Genomic DNA, 16,665 nt, shown 5'->3' on the forward strand with positions numbered 1-16,665 from the left:
TTTTTTCTCATATATTTTGCGTCTTTCCCACATGTGCCTGGCGCTAAATCTTTGAAAATTCGATATATCAAAAATCAAATCAAAATCATTAAAACGGCTAACACTCAGTCATGATATCTTAAATCGTTTTTACAAATTCCATGCATACGTTGAAAGATACGAAAATACTGCAACAAACCAAAAAGCCATAGAAAAAATTCATAACTAAAAATAATATTTGACGTATTCAAATGTTTTCATGAAAAATATTTCCTTAAATTTTTGAGGAATTTAAGCGGAACTTTTGGTCCTCTTTTGCATGTGTAACAAGTGCAAGCTTCAGAGCTCTTCAGAGATCTGGGATTTCGATTAAAAGTACGAAGTTAATTGAACGTGTAAAGTAAGAAATCTAAAAAGCATTAAAGGAGAATTTCATTTGGTCGATTCACCAGCCAAAGAAACGATTTGTGCTCCTCGAACCCGTCGACCGAATCGCCTGTAAGACAACAAAGCGTCCTGCAATTTGTGAATAAAAAGCATCTAATTAACACGGGTACTTTCACTAAAATTTCAGATCTACTGGAACATAACAATTGTCATTTTCGCGTATATAAAATACAATGAACTTACGTTTCCCAGCTTTTGTTAAAAGTTCTCGAACGACATTGCACAACATATATTTCTCTCATAGTACATAACCGCCTCCCTATACCTGACGCAACGAGGACCGAATTTCAATCGGAAGAGTTTAGTTAATGAGATAAATTTTCAGAGGGTACATCTGTGTGTGTTTAGTTTCGTAAAAGTGAACCATGAAAAATTTGAGGAACCTAATTATATTATTAGTGTCAACTTTGTGTGGGGCGCTAGTGGGAAACACTGGTTTCGAAGACACGTTCAAGCAATGCATAGTGGGCCATAAACCCCAAAATGACTTCAAAAAGTGCTTCGGATTTGGAGCAATCAGCCGTCTCCAAGTGTTGGACTCTAACCCTCAGTTTGACATCATAGATGGACTTACAATGTCCAGGGACATGAGCCAGGAATATAGAGAAGGAGCCTATAATTTTGCCGATCAGGATCCCTCAGATTTCAGGTACATAGATTCGCAAATAAAGCCCACGTTTCAATTCTGGAAAACGAAACCTCAAAAACGTGAAACTGCCTTAAAGTTTATTAACAGATGTGGTTTAATCTACCAATGTAATCAAATGTAAAATTTTAAACTCGAAGCGGTAAAGGGGGCTCAAAGTCCGAAACTTCCCTCGGGAATAGCCGATATTATATACCTATGGAACGTCTTTGATATTTAGATTAAAATGACCCTGCAATCTGAGAATATTTAAAGCTTTGATATTATAGAAAAGCTTCTAGTGATTACTGCATATATTTTCCTTTTATAGCCATGAAGTATAGATTCATGCTAAGTCTGCCTACGCAAACAAACAAGTTGCTTACTTACTAGAATCCAGCGCCTATAAGCATGCGAGTATTTCGTTAACTTTTACGTCAGAGGAAGTAAATTTATCGAAATTCGTCTTCTCTGTGTCTCCGGGTCTACGTAGAATTCATATTCGTCGACTAGCCAAAAGGACAATTCAATTACGAACACTTACTAAATAATCACCCGATCAGCTCTATTAATCCGCGTTAGAGCGGTTTGCTCTTTCTCTCGGTTCCAAGATATCGAGGAATAATCACATTAATTTTCGCGTTCTGGAAGTCCGCCGAAATGAAGGATTTTACACACGGCATTTATGGGATCCTAGAGCCTAAGTAGAAGCCACGTAGAATTCATATCTGTCGATTAGAGAAATAAAAATCGCCTCAAAAAATCACATTTTTGCTGAAAAAGCTTTAATGCTACCCCCAATGTATAGGGTTAGCCATGTAACTCGTGCATTTAAAAAATATTTGATTTCCCACTATTGAAACCCACTTGAATTTGGTTTCAATTCAAGTAAAGTATTTTCAAAATGGCGGCACTTCCGGGCCACCGGAAGTAGCCCCCGGACGTAACCCCCTAGTTTTATAGGCATTTTCGAGTTTTTTGTTTAATTTTACGATTACATAATGTGTCTACTATCAAAAATTTACCACTTCCCAGCTATACCGAAAAGTTTGAAAATTTTGACAGCTGCAAGGTTCCACGGAAATGGATATTGCGCGCTAACCGCTGGGGAATTTTGGGGTTAGTGTTCCGAAGCTCATACAGGCCATAATAAGCTACATTTTGATGTGATTTAATTTCACAAAAAGTCTTCCACCATTTCTGAAGCATGTTTCTGAAGTTGCATGACTTCAAATCTCAATAACTTGCTCATTTCAAAAGTGACGTTATTATTATACCCCTTAATAATATTTGATACAGAGCAAATTTTAGGCTCGAAAATGATTTAAGGTTCAGAATGTTTCATTTCAAATAAGCAAGTTATTGAAATTTGAAGGCATGTTTCAGATGCCGTCGAAGATTATTTTCCAAACCGAAATACGTCAAAAGGTAGCTTATTAGGTCCGTTTTGAGCCCCAGAACTCTGATTTCAGTATGCGCAGTTAGATGCGCACAATACCGATTTCCGTGGGATTTTACAGCTATCAAATTTTTCAAAATTTTCGGGTATACGTCGTAAATGACGAAGTCGAAATTCGACATAAGACACTTTATATAAACTGGTGTTAATATTAAACAGGAACTCTGAAAATGGCAAATAAATTGGGGGATTACGTTTAAAATAATAAAGTTGATAGCTACTTCTGGTGTAGTCGAAAGTGCCGCAGTTTTAAAAATATTTTAGTTGGATTCACGATGGCCGATTCTAGCCTAGAACCAAATTTCATGGGCTGCGATAGCAGGAAGCCAAAAATTTTCTAATAAACACGTTGCATAGCTATCCCTGCATATCATATCTATATAGGATGTCTCACAATTATGTGACAACCCTTAAACAGAGTGATCTGCGTGCAAAAGTGATATCAAATTGGTAAATAAACATATGTCCCGAAATGCCCCCCAACGGAATCGCGGCTCTTGAAAAGAGTCTCAATAAGATTATTTTTGCTAAATAACTTCTACACTACTTAACATAAATCTAAGAAATTTTGCTATTCTCATGATTTTGAGGTGTTCAATCCAAATTAACCAATTTGGTATTATATTTGAATGTAGATAACGCCGTTTAAGGGTTGGCATCTAATTATGGGACACCGTGTACATACAAGGTGGCACATTAAACTGGAATAAATTCGAGATCCCGTTTTACATTGGTTTTCTAAATAACCAAACAAAATACAGGTCCCATTCTTTAAGTTAGATTTTTGAAAAAATTGATAATTTTCGTATTTCGCGATTTCGGAAGTATTAACAGATAATTGTTATTATAATGTTGTGTGGTGTTTAGGCGAGAACTCTATCAAAATAGTAACAAAAAAGATTTTATTAATAAGGCTGTTTGCTTATGCGCTTGCGCATTCCAATGGTAAGTTCATTTTGACCGGAATTGTAACCTGCTGTTGTGTTTTCAATTATTTAAAGTTATTTAGATGGATTATTTAACCGAATCACTCAAAATCAACGTTTTAATGATGGTGGGGTATAGTGATAAATCGCGTAATCAAGTAGAAGTTCTGGCTTTGCTTCAAGAAATACATCCTGATTTACGTCTAATTTCGCGAGGCATGATAAGTAAAATCGAAAAACATTATCGTGAAGCACACTACGTGAGGGAGATACTAAGACAAAGGCAACCTAGAGTAATGGATGAAGGCAAACAATTAAACGTTCTACTTGCTCTCTAAGAAAAACCTATTCAGTTCGGGAACTTGGAAGAGAATATAACATCAGCAATACACCCGTTACACTACACAGTTAATGGAAGATAATCCGGATTGTCGTATTTAGTTTTGTGAAATTATGATGAACGCATTTAAATAACATTCAATAGACTTGGCCTGGGTCTTTTTTTTTTCAGATGAGTGTACGTTTCCATTAAATAGTGAAGAAAATAAGCGGAACTGACGATATTGATCCACAGAGAATCCTCACTGGTTACGCGGAACTGACACTCAGCCACTGAAACAGTTCAATGTTTGGGCAGGCATAATTGGTGACGACGTCATTAGACCAATACTTCTTGAAAACTATTTAAATGGGCCTACGAATGTGAATATCTCAAAGCCAGGTCTTATTCCAGCTTTGGTCCCTTTAGTTCCTCATCGTGCAGAAGCAGATATTAATGATTATCGAATATGGCTTCAGCAGGACGGTGCTTTACCCTATTATTCCCATAACATTCGATAATCTCTTGATAAAGTACTTCCAAACCCTTGGATAGGAGGAAAGAGTACAATTGGATAGCCGCCAAGTTCGTCAGATTTTAATGCTCTGGATTGTATCCTTTGGATTCATTTAAAAACCTAAGTTTCCTTGACAGGTACTGAAAATTTAGAAGAACTGACGCTAAGATTAATTCACGAAATCTGATAAATAACCGCAGAAGTTCTCCGTAATGTAAAAAAAAATATATATTTTAGGTTAGAGCGATGCCAGGAAGAAATGGCGAACATTTGCAATAAATTTTAAAGTAAAAAAATTAATTTCATTAGTATGATTAAGTTGTTTTTATGCTCTTTCCTATCACAATGCATAATTTTACATTTGTAAAAAAAGTTGGGGGAACTTTCAGGCGTAAATAGGATGTAAAATTCAATTTGATGCTACCAAAAAGTGTCGAACCAAAAAAAATCGGGCTCGTATTTTTCTGTTTCTTTAGAAAACCAATGCGAAACGAAATACCCGATTCATTCCCGTTAAATGTGCCACCATGTATACATATTGCCAGTATTAAACTTAAGCCATTAGGCAAATATTGAGAATTAAAACATATTATTCGATGTTTTCAGGAGTATTATTGACACATTTGACCACGTGTTTTCCAAACGTGCCATGCGGTGGGACATGGGATTCATTCATCCAGGGTTGGCAATGAGAATTTCACCTTCTGTACATCCCCATGGTGTGCTCGAATTCACCATGGATCAGGGTCAAGATACTCTGAGTCTCCACAGAGTGAAAGAGATTAGTACAGGTAAATTTTTTCGGTTTATATTGAAGGTGTGATCTAAAATGCAAAGCTAACTAATTGAAATGGCCGCTGATTGATAAATTGTTTAATATTTCCCTTTTTGTCATTTCGGAAGATTAGTCATACCGAAATATTTTTCAATGATCAATTGAAATCATTTTAAGCTAATTAATCAGCAATAGGGATTGTATAAATGGGATAGTTTGGGTTTACTCCTTTCCTAAGCCACTAAAATGCTGCTATAAATTTTGAATATTGCATTGTATTGAACCTCTGGACAATCCTCTGGATAAACAAAATTTCCCCAGCGAGATTGCTTTTATAAAACAGATCGCTGAATCGCTGTGAAAAATAACTCTCAATTAAAGTTTCCGCTACCTGAATGCTCCGGAAAAGAAATCGAAAGCAGATTTCATAACGTGCAATAAACAAAACCATAAATTCGTATTATCATTAATCATCATAAATCCAGGTCTTAACGTTGATAAGGAATGGATGAAATTATCTTTAAATAAAATTTATTCGCACCATCCAGGTACGTAATTCACGCAGTCAAATGCTCTGGTCAGATCCCTAAATGTCAAGACGTACGATTTCAATAATTGCTTAAAAGCCTGCGACTGTGTTCCTACCCTCTTGGAATGTTCAGAGTTACTTCTTTTCCTTAAAAAAACAAAAAAAACTACTACATTTGGGAAAATTTTAACGCCTCGAAAAATAAAAATTTTCGATTTTCAAAATGATCCAATCCGGATATATTTTTCTGTATCTTCATACGTGAATCACGCGATGGCAGATCTTGATCTAATTTTATGCACTCGAAAAGCAAAATTTAAATAAATAACAACTCTGCTAAATGGAGCTTTTTAACAAAATATACCTTGGATTGCGCCATCTAGCGTCGCAACTTGAAACGGGGAATTGTTCTGTAAGGTCGAGGTAACTACGTCTCAGTCTCCTTTCACGACTGTATAGGTAGTAATCAATGTGGTATCATCATTGTGTCTACCATATACTAGATGGCATGACTATTTCCTGTTTCATTTCCAAAAGCGAGTTCACAAATTTACTCAATTAAACGTTGCATACAAAGTTCATAAAACAGGACATAGAAATCACGAATTTGGGTGAAGTTGTCGATCTTTAAATGGGCTTATTAATAAATCGACTAAATTTTCTTAAGCAACATCTCAGCGCCATCTAAGTAATATCGGCGTTTCTAACCTTCAACGCTTTCACTCTAGTCCAGAGGTAATGACCTGAATACTTCACTTCTTTAATTTCTTCACTACCGCGTTGAGCCTCGCTGTCTCAACGTTTTGCACCAGACTTTGCTTCCTCACTGCGAAACCTGTTTTCGGATTCCGCCGACAGGTGTTTTTCGCAATACAAGTTCAAGTTCACGTTCAGAAGGATTTAAAACCGACAGGTTTGTGATTTATTATGGAAAATATCAAAAACCTTCGGAATGAAAGGATTTTAATGGGCTGGTCGTATACGTCGATTTACTTTGTATTTCATACGCATCTGACATCTGTACTGAATTATACAGGGTGGTTGAATAAAAATCTATAACCGTCAGTTTTGATTGCGGGAGATTGTCACAGAACGGTCAACGAGTCTGCCAGACTTGAAACCCTTAGACTCATTTTTAGGGTTGCATGCAGTACAGGGCGTAGTAAAGTAAATCTGCTTTTCTAGAAACTCGTTGACACACAAAAAGTACTGTTTCTACTGTAATAGTCACTATTCAGCTTGAATTAGTGCCCACCAAGAGCTTTCTGACCGCTGATATGCTTTCGTTAAAAAGGAATTTTTTTGGTGCACTATTTCCTTAATACAACTTCAACGAAACCAATCCTAGGGCCCCAAGTCTTGCGACTTTGGCGGTCGTTCGGTGGCACCCCTGCATGGAGATGATAAAATGATAATCTGCCCTAAATGAATCATTTTTCACTTGATTATCGCAAGAATTGTCAAGTTTAGCTATCGAGAAGACTACATGAATTAAAAAAATCAAAACTTATAGTTCCATAACATTTTTTACTTATCCTGAATAAGCTAAAATCGACTTGACGTGCCCGGGCAATTCAAGCACACTCGCTTAATTCCGACTATTTTATTATACATCAAATAACAACACACAACTCTGTATAGTATAAATGATTCATTATTCCCATTCGACTAATCATCGGAAACTTGCAGCCAGGCTCATGGCCAAACAATTCCTGGTTCCTCTCCTGTTGGGCTTCAAATTCAACGTGGCCACCCTCGTTCCCATAATATTCGGCATCTTGGTTCTTATGGCGAAAAAAATCCTATACATCAGCAAAATAGCTTTGGTTGTGAGCGCTGCTATCGCACTTGGTTCTTTGCTCTTCAAAGGAGGTGGGTATAGCGAGGGTGGAGAGAGCTACTCTCAGTCATATCCAACTGACCATTACGTAGCCACCCAGTACCACCCTACAAGCTTCGGGCATCATTACAAAGTGTAATTAATACTAAAAGTTTTGGGTTTTGCTTGCTTATAAATGGGTTTCAGGCACAGTGAGGAGTATCAACCACCTGAAGAGCTGCAGTTCAGAAATGTAGAGAACAACATAGGAGCGGATCAGCTGAAGTTATTTGCTAATTTGCCGGAAGCGTTCGCGAGGTCCACGGATGATTCCAAGCAGACGACTGGAAGGAATTTTGCTTGGAGTGAAGACGAAAATGTGAAAAAGCTCTAGTTTTTTAATTATCACTATTAATTTGGTATCTCGCCGGCGCAAACCTGTAGTTTTACCTAGGCAAGACTCCATTGAACTGCAAAATTAACAAAAGTAGCTCAGCCAATTGCGAGTGAATTATACTGGAGGCAGTTAATTATCTCAGAAAAATGCTCAGCAAAAGTATCAATTAATACTGAAATTAACCAGTCATCGTTGCCTAGAATGAGCATTGCCTAGATCTGCTACCATTATTATTACTTAATAAGACCTCGATAATAAATTAACTTACGCTACAAATGCCGTTATTTAAATACTTAGTTTTTATGGCTAATATTTGTAACATTAACACAGATTTGCAGCAGATCTCAATCGTTTACCGAGACAGTTTGTTCAATAATGAGATTACTCACTTTTATAGGAAATGTCCGGCATCACTTTCACAATCGTATTGATCTTGCGACGCTCGAGCCGCTACTGCCATTATCAAAGTAAAAGTTTCAAGGAATAAATATTTATTTTTGCCGAGATTTATTGTGTTGGCTTAATGGAAATTGATCTATTTAAATGTTCTATCGAATGGAGACTTGTAGTATGTCTCATGGGCATGTCACTATTCCTCGAAGTGCGCGCAGAAAACGCAAATACGTGAGAAAGTCCTGATTGCAAAATAGCTCATTCAACTTCAAATGTTTTCAACGACTTCTTCGAAGTGTCTTGTTGACTCGCAAAGATTTTTAATGATATTTTCAACCAAACCGAACGAGGGGAAAAATTCCATTTCCAGAGTGGAAGGGCCCGTACGTCGTAATGGACACGGTCCACCTTGAAATTGTAGAGAAATATCCTTTCTAAGCACTTTCAAAGAATAATCCGATTTATAGGAATATTAACTCATTTTTTTTTGCCTTTACCACCACTAAAGTGATTAAGATCTATGCAGGGTGTTCAGTTTTTTGTAGTTTCTGAACGCTTTTAGGTCTGGATGCACATGAAAATTCGTTGTATAATTATTTGGATCTGTAAATGGCAACTTTATTAAACTAATTTCACCATTTTCACCAGTGGCTTTTGTATAATGAGATTTACCACTTGCAGGGTTTACTTTAAGAAGGCGGGCACGCTAGACGAAATTGTTAATCATCACCTCCCCTCCTATCAATAAAAAAAAAACGCTGATCAGATAAGTTCGCCAGCCTTCCTGCTCTGCCGCCCTGAGCCATGGCCCTATCTCGCACCTCCCCCCCCCCCTCACAACGTGGGTGCTGAGTACACGCAATCCACAAATATTAACGCTTCTGATTATCACGCGTTCTATTGTTGTGTATACTATGGTAATCTGCATTATCTAAAAACCTGAACCGAATATTTCATTAACGCATCTTATCTGCTAAGCATCACCTCAATCGGCATAAAGACACCAAGAAAACAGACCATGAAATTGCTAGATTAATTTTTTATGATGTTAATATTCTACACTACGAGGGAAAGCACCAAATATGTTTATCCTAATGGATCTACTCTGGTTTTAGCTGGTAGGTGCCCCTGCAAGTCACGCAAATATTGTTATTTGATTAGATTCACTTCTCGACGAAACTGTTCTTAATAGTACCAAGTGACCCTTATAATTCTTTTTAACAGGCAAGCCAGCTGATTTCTTATAACCAACCCTCGTATTTCCTTATCTAAAGACCTACATTTAATACATTGATGTTACTACTGTTATACTTTTACGCATCGCGAATCTTCCTTCCATATAAAACTAATTTCGTCACTATTTTATTGTTTAGTACTTCAAGAAATTCTAAGACTCTTTATCATGATGCGTAAAAGTGTCCATTTCTTGCCGGTACTTCTAGTGGCTCTGCTCAGTAAGAGCGCCGTTAAGTCCGACACAGTTTCGGAACTGCACAAAATAGTTCTAATGATCAAGGAATGTCTTTCCAATGATACGTTTCCTGTAGTTTGCCTCAAAGAGCGCGCTTTGGAGTCGCTCAACCGAACTTTATTCATCGAAGAGCCCATCATGGTAGGTTTCCTAAGGATTGAGAAGAACCCAGAGTATAAATGGAACAATTACAAAAGTGAAACCTTGCCTAACGAAATTGCTCAACGTAGTGTCATACTCAATGAAGCGATATATCAGAAACTAGAGCAATTTTTTAAGTCTCGCACCATAAAACTTAATATTGATGAAGCTGTTGAAGGTAAGAAAAAATAACTATTGAATTAATTGTTCTATTAACGATTTTTTATAGGGAGGAAGAGTGGTTCTGGCGGGGGAGGAGGGGGAGGTGGAAAGGGCAAAGGGGTGATGATGATGATGGGTGCTGCCGCAGCGTGCGTCGGGGCAGGTATGATGGTTGGAAAGGTACCAAAATTCTCTACTTTAATTCAACCGATACTTAACAAATAGCTTTTACTTTTAGATGGGTATGATGGCAATGACAGCTCTAATGCTATCCAAAATCTCTCTACTTCTGTCGGCAATCATGATCCTGAAGAAATCTAAAGGCGGGGGCGGGGGTGGAGACGAGAAAGAAAAACAGATCAAGATCGTTTATGCCACCACCGGTGGTGGTGGTGGTGGTGGTGGTGGAGACTGGAATGGAAAGGGGGGAGGAGGTGGTGGTGGAGGTTGGCATAGAAGCATTGGCCACGATCCTCAAATAATCGCCTATAAAGGTCAAGTGCCGTTAGATGAAAACGGCAAAGTGTATGAAGGTTATTGATATTCATTGACCGTAATTTCTAGCAATAAAAACACGTTGCATTTGAAACATATGAATTATTTTAAGTTTATTGAGAGATGACTGAAAATTTGCAACTATTAAGGCACTAAGAAGCCTTCCATAGTCAGCTTTTTCGTGAAGCAATTGACGTATTCAAATTTTTGTTCGTCCTATTGAAACCTTAATCGCTTAAAATTATAAGGAAAATATTTCTCCTTCTATACCAAGATTTCTCTGGGAACAATCTATGAGAGTTTATAAGTAGTACATACAGATAACTGCTTTAGCAAGTTTGTTTTGATTATGGTATTTTAGTTGAATGGGGGGATTTACCTGTGTATTATTGTATTAAGATATTTTAATTTGAACTCCTAGATTAGGTACGATGGCACTTGCATGCCACCTTTACAATAAAATGTCTATGTCTATATGTATATAAAATATGTGTGTCGCTGCATTGAAATATCGAGTTAGTTTATTTATTTTTTTTACATCATCAAATATATTATGGAGCCTGAGAATTCAATACAACGAGATATTTTAAATTACGTTCTCACATAGGAAAATTGCATCAACATGGAGCAGCTTTGCTTTAAATAATGCGCGGACAATAGATCCGTAGCGTGCATAACAAGTCCTTAGCGGGAATAACAGGTCTATAGCGTGCATAACAGTAACTGCAAAATCCTGACATGATTAACCCCTTTTTGTTTAGCACTAGGTTTACTAAAATTTAATTTCACTATCACGGGAATAACCAATTGCAAAGCTGAAAAAACGTTTCCTCTGAGGATTGATTAATACGTTTATTAGGATTCTAAGTCAGAAAAATCGATTATGACGTTGAGTTACCTGGTTCTCCAGTTTAATTTACAGATGTTTCAGGTGGACTGTTTTGAATGGCCCACCCTGTATATACTGCGTATAATATCCGAACGTATCAGCACTCTTCTCTATCCACATAATTTTTCGTAATTTTTGTAGCAATAAGATATTAAGTTCGCGCAAGTCGAATAAATCGTGCTGTAAGAAAAATTTAAAAGAAAATTCAAGATTTTCACGATCGTTCGAAACTCTCTTGCAGCGAAGTGACGTCACAAAGCGGTATGCTCGAAGGTAATCAGCCTGCGCGACTCGCAATAAGTTTGGGATTGCGAGAGAAATTTGGAATGTACCGGTTTACATTATCTTTATATTACCTAGAAAAACCGTGTTATGAACATTTTACCGCGAAGTGTAGATAGCTGCAAATATTCGGATATGCCGTATGATGTCGAAACGCTAACTCCTCCACAGGGCCCAGTTTACTGACCTTTTAACATACTGCTTTCCGATTTATTTGAAAATGAAAAGCTTTTTCAGCGTTAAACACTTAGCACTGTGATTGCATGACCTCCAAACAACCTACGATTTTCCATAATAAATAAAGAAACGCAGACCTGCGTTACACATGCACTTGCATTTTTGCACTCAGCAAATTTTCATTTTATTTCAATGTTTTTCACCCAATTTTGAACTGCCACGATAGGTAGGTACATATTTGATCAAATTCAAATTAGCGAATTGACAAAATTGAGCCTTTTCGAAGAATTTTTTTACGATATCCTTCTATTGTTAAATTTTGAATAAAAAACGCAATTCCTCAACAAAGATCATCAGATGAAGTTCATCCATATGTCCGTCATTTTTATTCGAAATTTAATTTCCAGGTCGATCGAGTTAGTCAGCTTGCTATTAAGGACAGCAATAGCACACGTATTAGAGAAAATGTGAGAAGAGAAATCATATAAAGAGTTAAATTTAAGCGCGTTGCATAAGGCTGTATCCGCGTATATGTTCAATAGGAAAGTCAACATTTGATCTTGACCGCGAGACGGGTAATCCGGTAACCGGAGATTAAGGTGCGTCTGCTCAAACCTGCTTCCCTACCTTTTGGACTTTAATTTATTTAATCTTATTTTAGACTCCCACACAAATTTATAGTTAATTTTAAATCACTCATGTCCCTGTTAATTACGCAAATATTTCCGTAAGACCTCTAAGTATGAATATTAAAATTGCGGCATCGACTATCAGCGCATTAATCTCAAACTCTTGGCCTAATCTCCACAGACGTTACAGACCTTTTGAAAAACCGAGAAAAACAGCATAGCTCACATTTCATCGTCCACACTGGCCAAATTCTTTGCTTCTAGTATTTTCATCAGGTCATCACTGTTCTCACAGACAGATAACTTTCACTTCTGCACGGTATACTCGTGATGATCTCGTCCCATTTTCTCATCTTGTATGTGGTCGAACCGACCTTTGAAGAGCAGCTTCAATGGGTACTGATTTGGTTTTCTCTTGCTTGTTTTTCGTTCTTATTATGGCCGACGTAGTATGTGTAGGCAAACGATATCACTTTTACTTTAACCAAACTGAGACCTTTCCATTACAAAAACAAAAATAACTTTAACGAAATATCAATTTAAAAAAAAAGTTTAACACATTATCGACAGCTGCGAATCATCCCAAAAATCAGTGCAGCCGTAACACTCTGTAGAAGACTACGTTGGGGCAAAGGGCAATTTGAGCAATACTTTTCAGTCCTTTTACCTACTTGCAGTTCTCAGGGCAGGAAGTTATGCTAAAGTTTACTCGAACTGTGAGGTTGCCAAAGCGATGGTATAACAAGGAGTTACCAACAGAAGTAACTTAGAAACATGGACACGTGTAGTTTACCAAGAATCCAGGTTCAACATCACGGTAATTAGTTACCAGATAGCCGATTATGGCATTCTCACCCGTGGTGAGCTTACGCGCGATTTTGCACATATCAATAATCAATAATCAACAATTTTTCTGCAGGCAAGGGCTGTCATATCACCTGCAAATCCCTTCGGTGACGATATAACAGGTGACATCATATGTGCCAAGAAAATCTTTTCAGAAACCCAAAGATTAGATCAGATTGGCTTCAGCGCTTGGATTAAGTACCATGTTTGCATGGGTGATCAGACTAAATGGCTTTCAGAATGTAGTGTTTATGATTTTTATATTAGTGTATTTATTACCGGTTAAATTATTGTTATTTGCAGTAGATTAATCACTCCACGCATTAGCCAGCGCCTTAAATCGTTCAAGCGAAGATAAATTCAATTAAATGTTAGACATATTATTATTAAAAAATAAAATAATAATGAGAAGAAATTAAAAAGAACATCAAGAAAAATGCAAAACTTACAAATAATTTAACACACTTACGTAACATTGGATGAGATATATTATTTCAAATAAAATTTTTCATTTTCAACAATTTTTATTGATCCATAGTTAAGATCAATGATCAGATACCTAGGAATGTCTCGCGTATTCTTTTGCTACATTAAAATATAAACAAACACAGAAATAAATATGAATTGATAACATTACACAACAAAGGATTTTTATTTTACACACAATATTACAAGAACTCTTCACATACGTTAATGTTCCGGAATACGAAACCGGTAGATTCGCTTATGGGTCTCACCAGGATCCAGATAATTCCTTCTGTAATGGTCATGATGGTCATCTTCAAAGGTTGTAGAGTGAACATGGTCTTCGCTGTACTTTGGTGATTTTATTATCTCAAAGGTGGTTTTCTCTTGGTTTCCTGCGATGAGTTTCTTGAGCCCTAAAATGGCGCTGAGCAGTAATGCCATTTTACCTATCAATATCGCTGTGCCTGACATGATGGCGATACCTATAACAAATTATCATGAATCGTAAGAGTCACTAGAGAAAATATTTATGGTTCAAGATGATATAATTCAAGGCATCCTCTGATTGTTCTCAGGATCAATAATTTGATAAAATTTATCACGTATTCATGAATCTTATGATGATTTGTTTTTTAATTTAAACTTCGCGAAGCCAAATTTTTTTAAATTGTTTTCAGATAATTAAAACGTCACTAAATTTTAAGTAATTAAGAACTTTAATTGTTTGAGATCACTTTTTTATTATTCATTTTAATTACGCCATGGTGATCTCTCCAGCTGAACCACTCGTATAATCGAAGCACCTAATTACATACACCACTTAGCATATTGATTGCTGGTAAGTAGGGCATTATTATGAAGATTATATTATATATTACCGACAAACTGTTCAATGTAAATTAATAGTGCCAAATGAGAATGTTTATAAGACCATACTCGTACGTTGCATTAGGTTGGAGCAAAATGTATATCATAAATATGGATCATACTAAATGGAGTATTTCTGTGACAAAGCATCAAATACTTGAACAAATCACATTACTGACCTTTGTAAGCAAGGCCCAGAAAACTCCCCTTGATGGCCAGAGCAGCCAGCAATGGACCATATCCTCCTCCTCCTTTCTGTTTTCCGCCACCCCTGCGCCGGCCCCTATCTTCCAGTGCCTCTTCAGATAGGCTTCTTCCAGCTTGTTCAATTAATTTGGGCAAGTTTACTTCTACTCTATGTGTATCCAGAAACCTTAATCCAAGAAAAAATTACCTCCAAATGAAACTTTTGCTCTGCTACAATACCTGTTAGTCCTGTCTTCTAATAAACTATTCAAATCATCACTAGTCAAGTTTTCCACCTTAGCCGCGTTAAAGTTAAGTCCACTCACACTTTTACCCATTCGATGATTGGCGACAATTTCGAGTCCTTCGACTACATTAAAGGATTTGATGTGCAGTGCTCGTTCGGCGACCTTAAGGGCTTGAATTTTGAGACATCTGATGACTTCTTCCTTTTGCGAACATTGCCCGAAAAATTTTTGGAACACTTGTGAGCGGCTGAGATGCTCATTTTGGCCTGTGGCTGGATGAAGGGTACCACAAAACGTCGCTAAAATTAATGCAAGAAGTCTCATAGTATTTTACTCAAGATGTAGGATTCAACTGGTGCAAAGGTGTAGTTGATTGGGAGCTTTATTAAGAAGCTTTCGTGTTGCTTATATGCAGGTGTTTTAGACCGTAAAAAATGGAAATTAACACTTTACATGCAACTTTAGGCCCCTGTGATTTGTTGAATGTGGATAGTTGAAACGAACTTGCAAATTTTGCTATGGTAGTGGACATTATTGGGTCAAATTTCTATGTTTGATGGCAAGGATCTAAAGCGCAAACTCGTCATGCTAATTAAAACGATTGGGGTGCAGTTTTCTGGATGTTTATTTTAAGTCTCTGGTTTCTTAAAGGATTGCGTCCAAAAAACGAAACTATTAACTCACTTTTCATTACCATACAAAACTGATTTTTTTTTAATAAACACACGGACGTATGAGCCACATAGTGAGTCAGAAACGTTGGCGTTTCGGTCTTTAAAATGTGGGTTGCGGGAACAGTTTCTTTTTATGATTTTCCGTTAACAATGAGATGATTTCTGCACCGCCTCGTACTATCAAACAGATCCGTTCATAAATCAACATCCATAACAATAACAGGTAAATTTATTCCTTGAGAGTAATAAGTATCGGTATACACCAATAACGATGAGCTGCTAATCAATTGTTCAAGTAGATCATGGAGTAACTTCAAAGGAAATATTTAATGGGTCAGTAGTAACATCACATATAATTTCCATTAAGAAAATTGTTCGAGTTTCCTGAATAGTCCACATTCTTGATCTTAATCGGTCTATAAATAGGCCTTTGTTCTGGTGTAGTTAATGAATTGTAATTTGTGAGAAGATTCGCACCGGTACGGTCATATTTATATCTTCCTGTGGTCTTCTTGAAGAAAGATCGTGAGTTTAAAAAAGGTTGATGGTGCTGCGCAACTGAAAGACTTTTAAATCGAGGCGTTTTTAATGCGTTTTTTTTGCAATAATTCAGCGCGCAAAGGTCATTTAAATTCAGAAAGTAAAAGCCGGAACTATCGGGGAGATACCGAAAATATTCAAGAATTTTGAAATTTCTACAGTATCACGTCACTTTTCTCTACTGCTCGTTCCGATTTCCCTACTCGATTTTTCAGCAGCGCACTGGATTTGAATACGCATTAATATGTACAGAATGTACATTAATAACTCAAATTAGACACATTTTCTACCTTTAGTTCATCGTTTCCTGGAAGCTTTTGCAAAACTACTCCTCCACAGCTATCTGAATTACCTTTATTTTCTGGATCGGCTATCGTCTTTTCCATTTCGTCCTCATTTCTCGCA

At 36.9% G+C, this 16,665-nt stretch overlaps 3 protein-coding genes across 3 annotated transcripts; 2 read left to right on the forward strand and 1 right to left on the reverse strand.

The window, feature by feature from the left end:
- Positions 1 to 610: 610 nt before the first annotated feature.
- Positions 611 to 8,793, forward strand: Osi10a (Osiris 10a). The gene is made up of 4 exons (XM_066289839.1): positions 611 to 1,075; positions 4,879 to 5,063; positions 7,266 to 7,551; positions 7,603 to 8,793. The coding sequence occupies exons 1-4, from the start codon at positions 792 to 794 to the stop codon at positions 7,787 to 7,789; spliced, it is 942 nt and encodes a 313-aa protein (XP_066145936.1). The 5' UTR covers positions 611 to 791; the 3' UTR covers positions 7,790 to 8,793.
- A 424-nt stretch (positions 8,794 to 9,217) lies between these two features.
- On the forward strand, positions 9,218 to 11,018 carry LOC136343268 (uncharacterized). Its single transcript, XM_066289879.1, has 3 exons — positions 9,218 to 9,975; positions 10,027 to 10,139; positions 10,198 to 11,018. Exons 1-3 carry the CDS (start codon positions 9,588 to 9,590, stop codon positions 10,498 to 10,500), a joined length of 804 nt encoding a protein of 267 aa, XP_066145976.1. The 5' UTR covers positions 9,218 to 9,587; the 3' UTR covers positions 10,501 to 11,018.
- A 2,756-nt stretch (positions 11,019 to 13,774) lies between these two features.
- Positions 13,775 to 15,406, reverse strand: Osi11 (Osiris 11). The gene is made up of 3 exons (XM_066290055.1): positions 15,039 to 15,406; positions 14,792 to 14,985; positions 13,775 to 14,227 (listed from the first exon to the last, which is right to left on the reverse strand). Exons 1-3 carry the CDS (start codon positions 15,368 to 15,370, stop codon positions 13,968 to 13,970), a joined length of 786 nt encoding a protein of 261 aa, XP_066146152.1. The 5' UTR covers positions 15,371 to 15,406; the 3' UTR covers positions 13,775 to 13,967.
- Positions 15,407 to 16,665: the final 1,259 nt, after the last annotated feature.

The sequence above is a fragment of the Euwallacea fornicatus genome, chromosome 14 (genome assembly GCF_040115645.1).
Source record: "Euwallacea fornicatus isolate EFF26 chromosome 14, ASM4011564v1, whole genome shotgun sequence".
In the NCBI taxonomy this organism is placed as follows: Eukaryota; Metazoa; Arthropoda; class Insecta; order Coleoptera; family Curculionidae; genus Euwallacea; species Euwallacea fornicatus.

Bases quoted from the DNA above. Each gene is read 5' to 3' on its own strand.
- Osi10a (XM_066289839.1), top strand. From the start codon at position 792: ATGAAAAATTTGAGGAACCTAATTATATTATTAGTGTCAACTTTGTGT. The intron at 1,076-4,878 runs GTACATAGATTC...CGATGTTTTCAG, and splicing joins CAGGATCCCTCAGATTTCAG to GAGTATTATTGACACATTTG. The intron at 7,552-7,602 runs GTAATTAATACT...AATGGGTTTCAG, and splicing joins TTCGGGCATCATTACAAAGT to GCACAGTGAGGAGTATCAAC.
- LOC136343268 (XM_066289879.1), top strand. From the start codon at position 9,588: ATGATGCGTAAAAGTGTCCATTTCTTGCCGGTACTTCTAGTGGCTCTG. The intron at 9,976-10,026 runs GTAAGAAAAAAT...GATTTTTTATAG, and splicing joins TATTGATGAAGCTGTTGAAG to GGAGGAAGAGTGGTTCTGGC. The intron at 10,140-10,197 runs GTACCAAAATTC...TTTTACTTTTAG, and splicing joins CAGGTATGATGGTTGGAAAG to ATGGGTATGATGGCAATGAC.
- Osi11 (XM_066290055.1), bottom strand. From the start codon at position 15,370: ATGAGACTTCTTGCATTAATTTTAGCGACGTTTTGTGGTACCCTTCAT. The intron at 14,986-15,038 runs GTATTGTAGCAG...TCTTGGATTAAG, and splicing joins TTAGAAGACAGGACTAACAG to GTTTCTGGATACACATAGAG. The intron at 14,228-14,791 runs GTCAGTAATGTG...AATTTGTTATAG, and splicing joins TCTGGGCCTTGCTTACAAAG to GTATCGCCATCATGTCAGGC.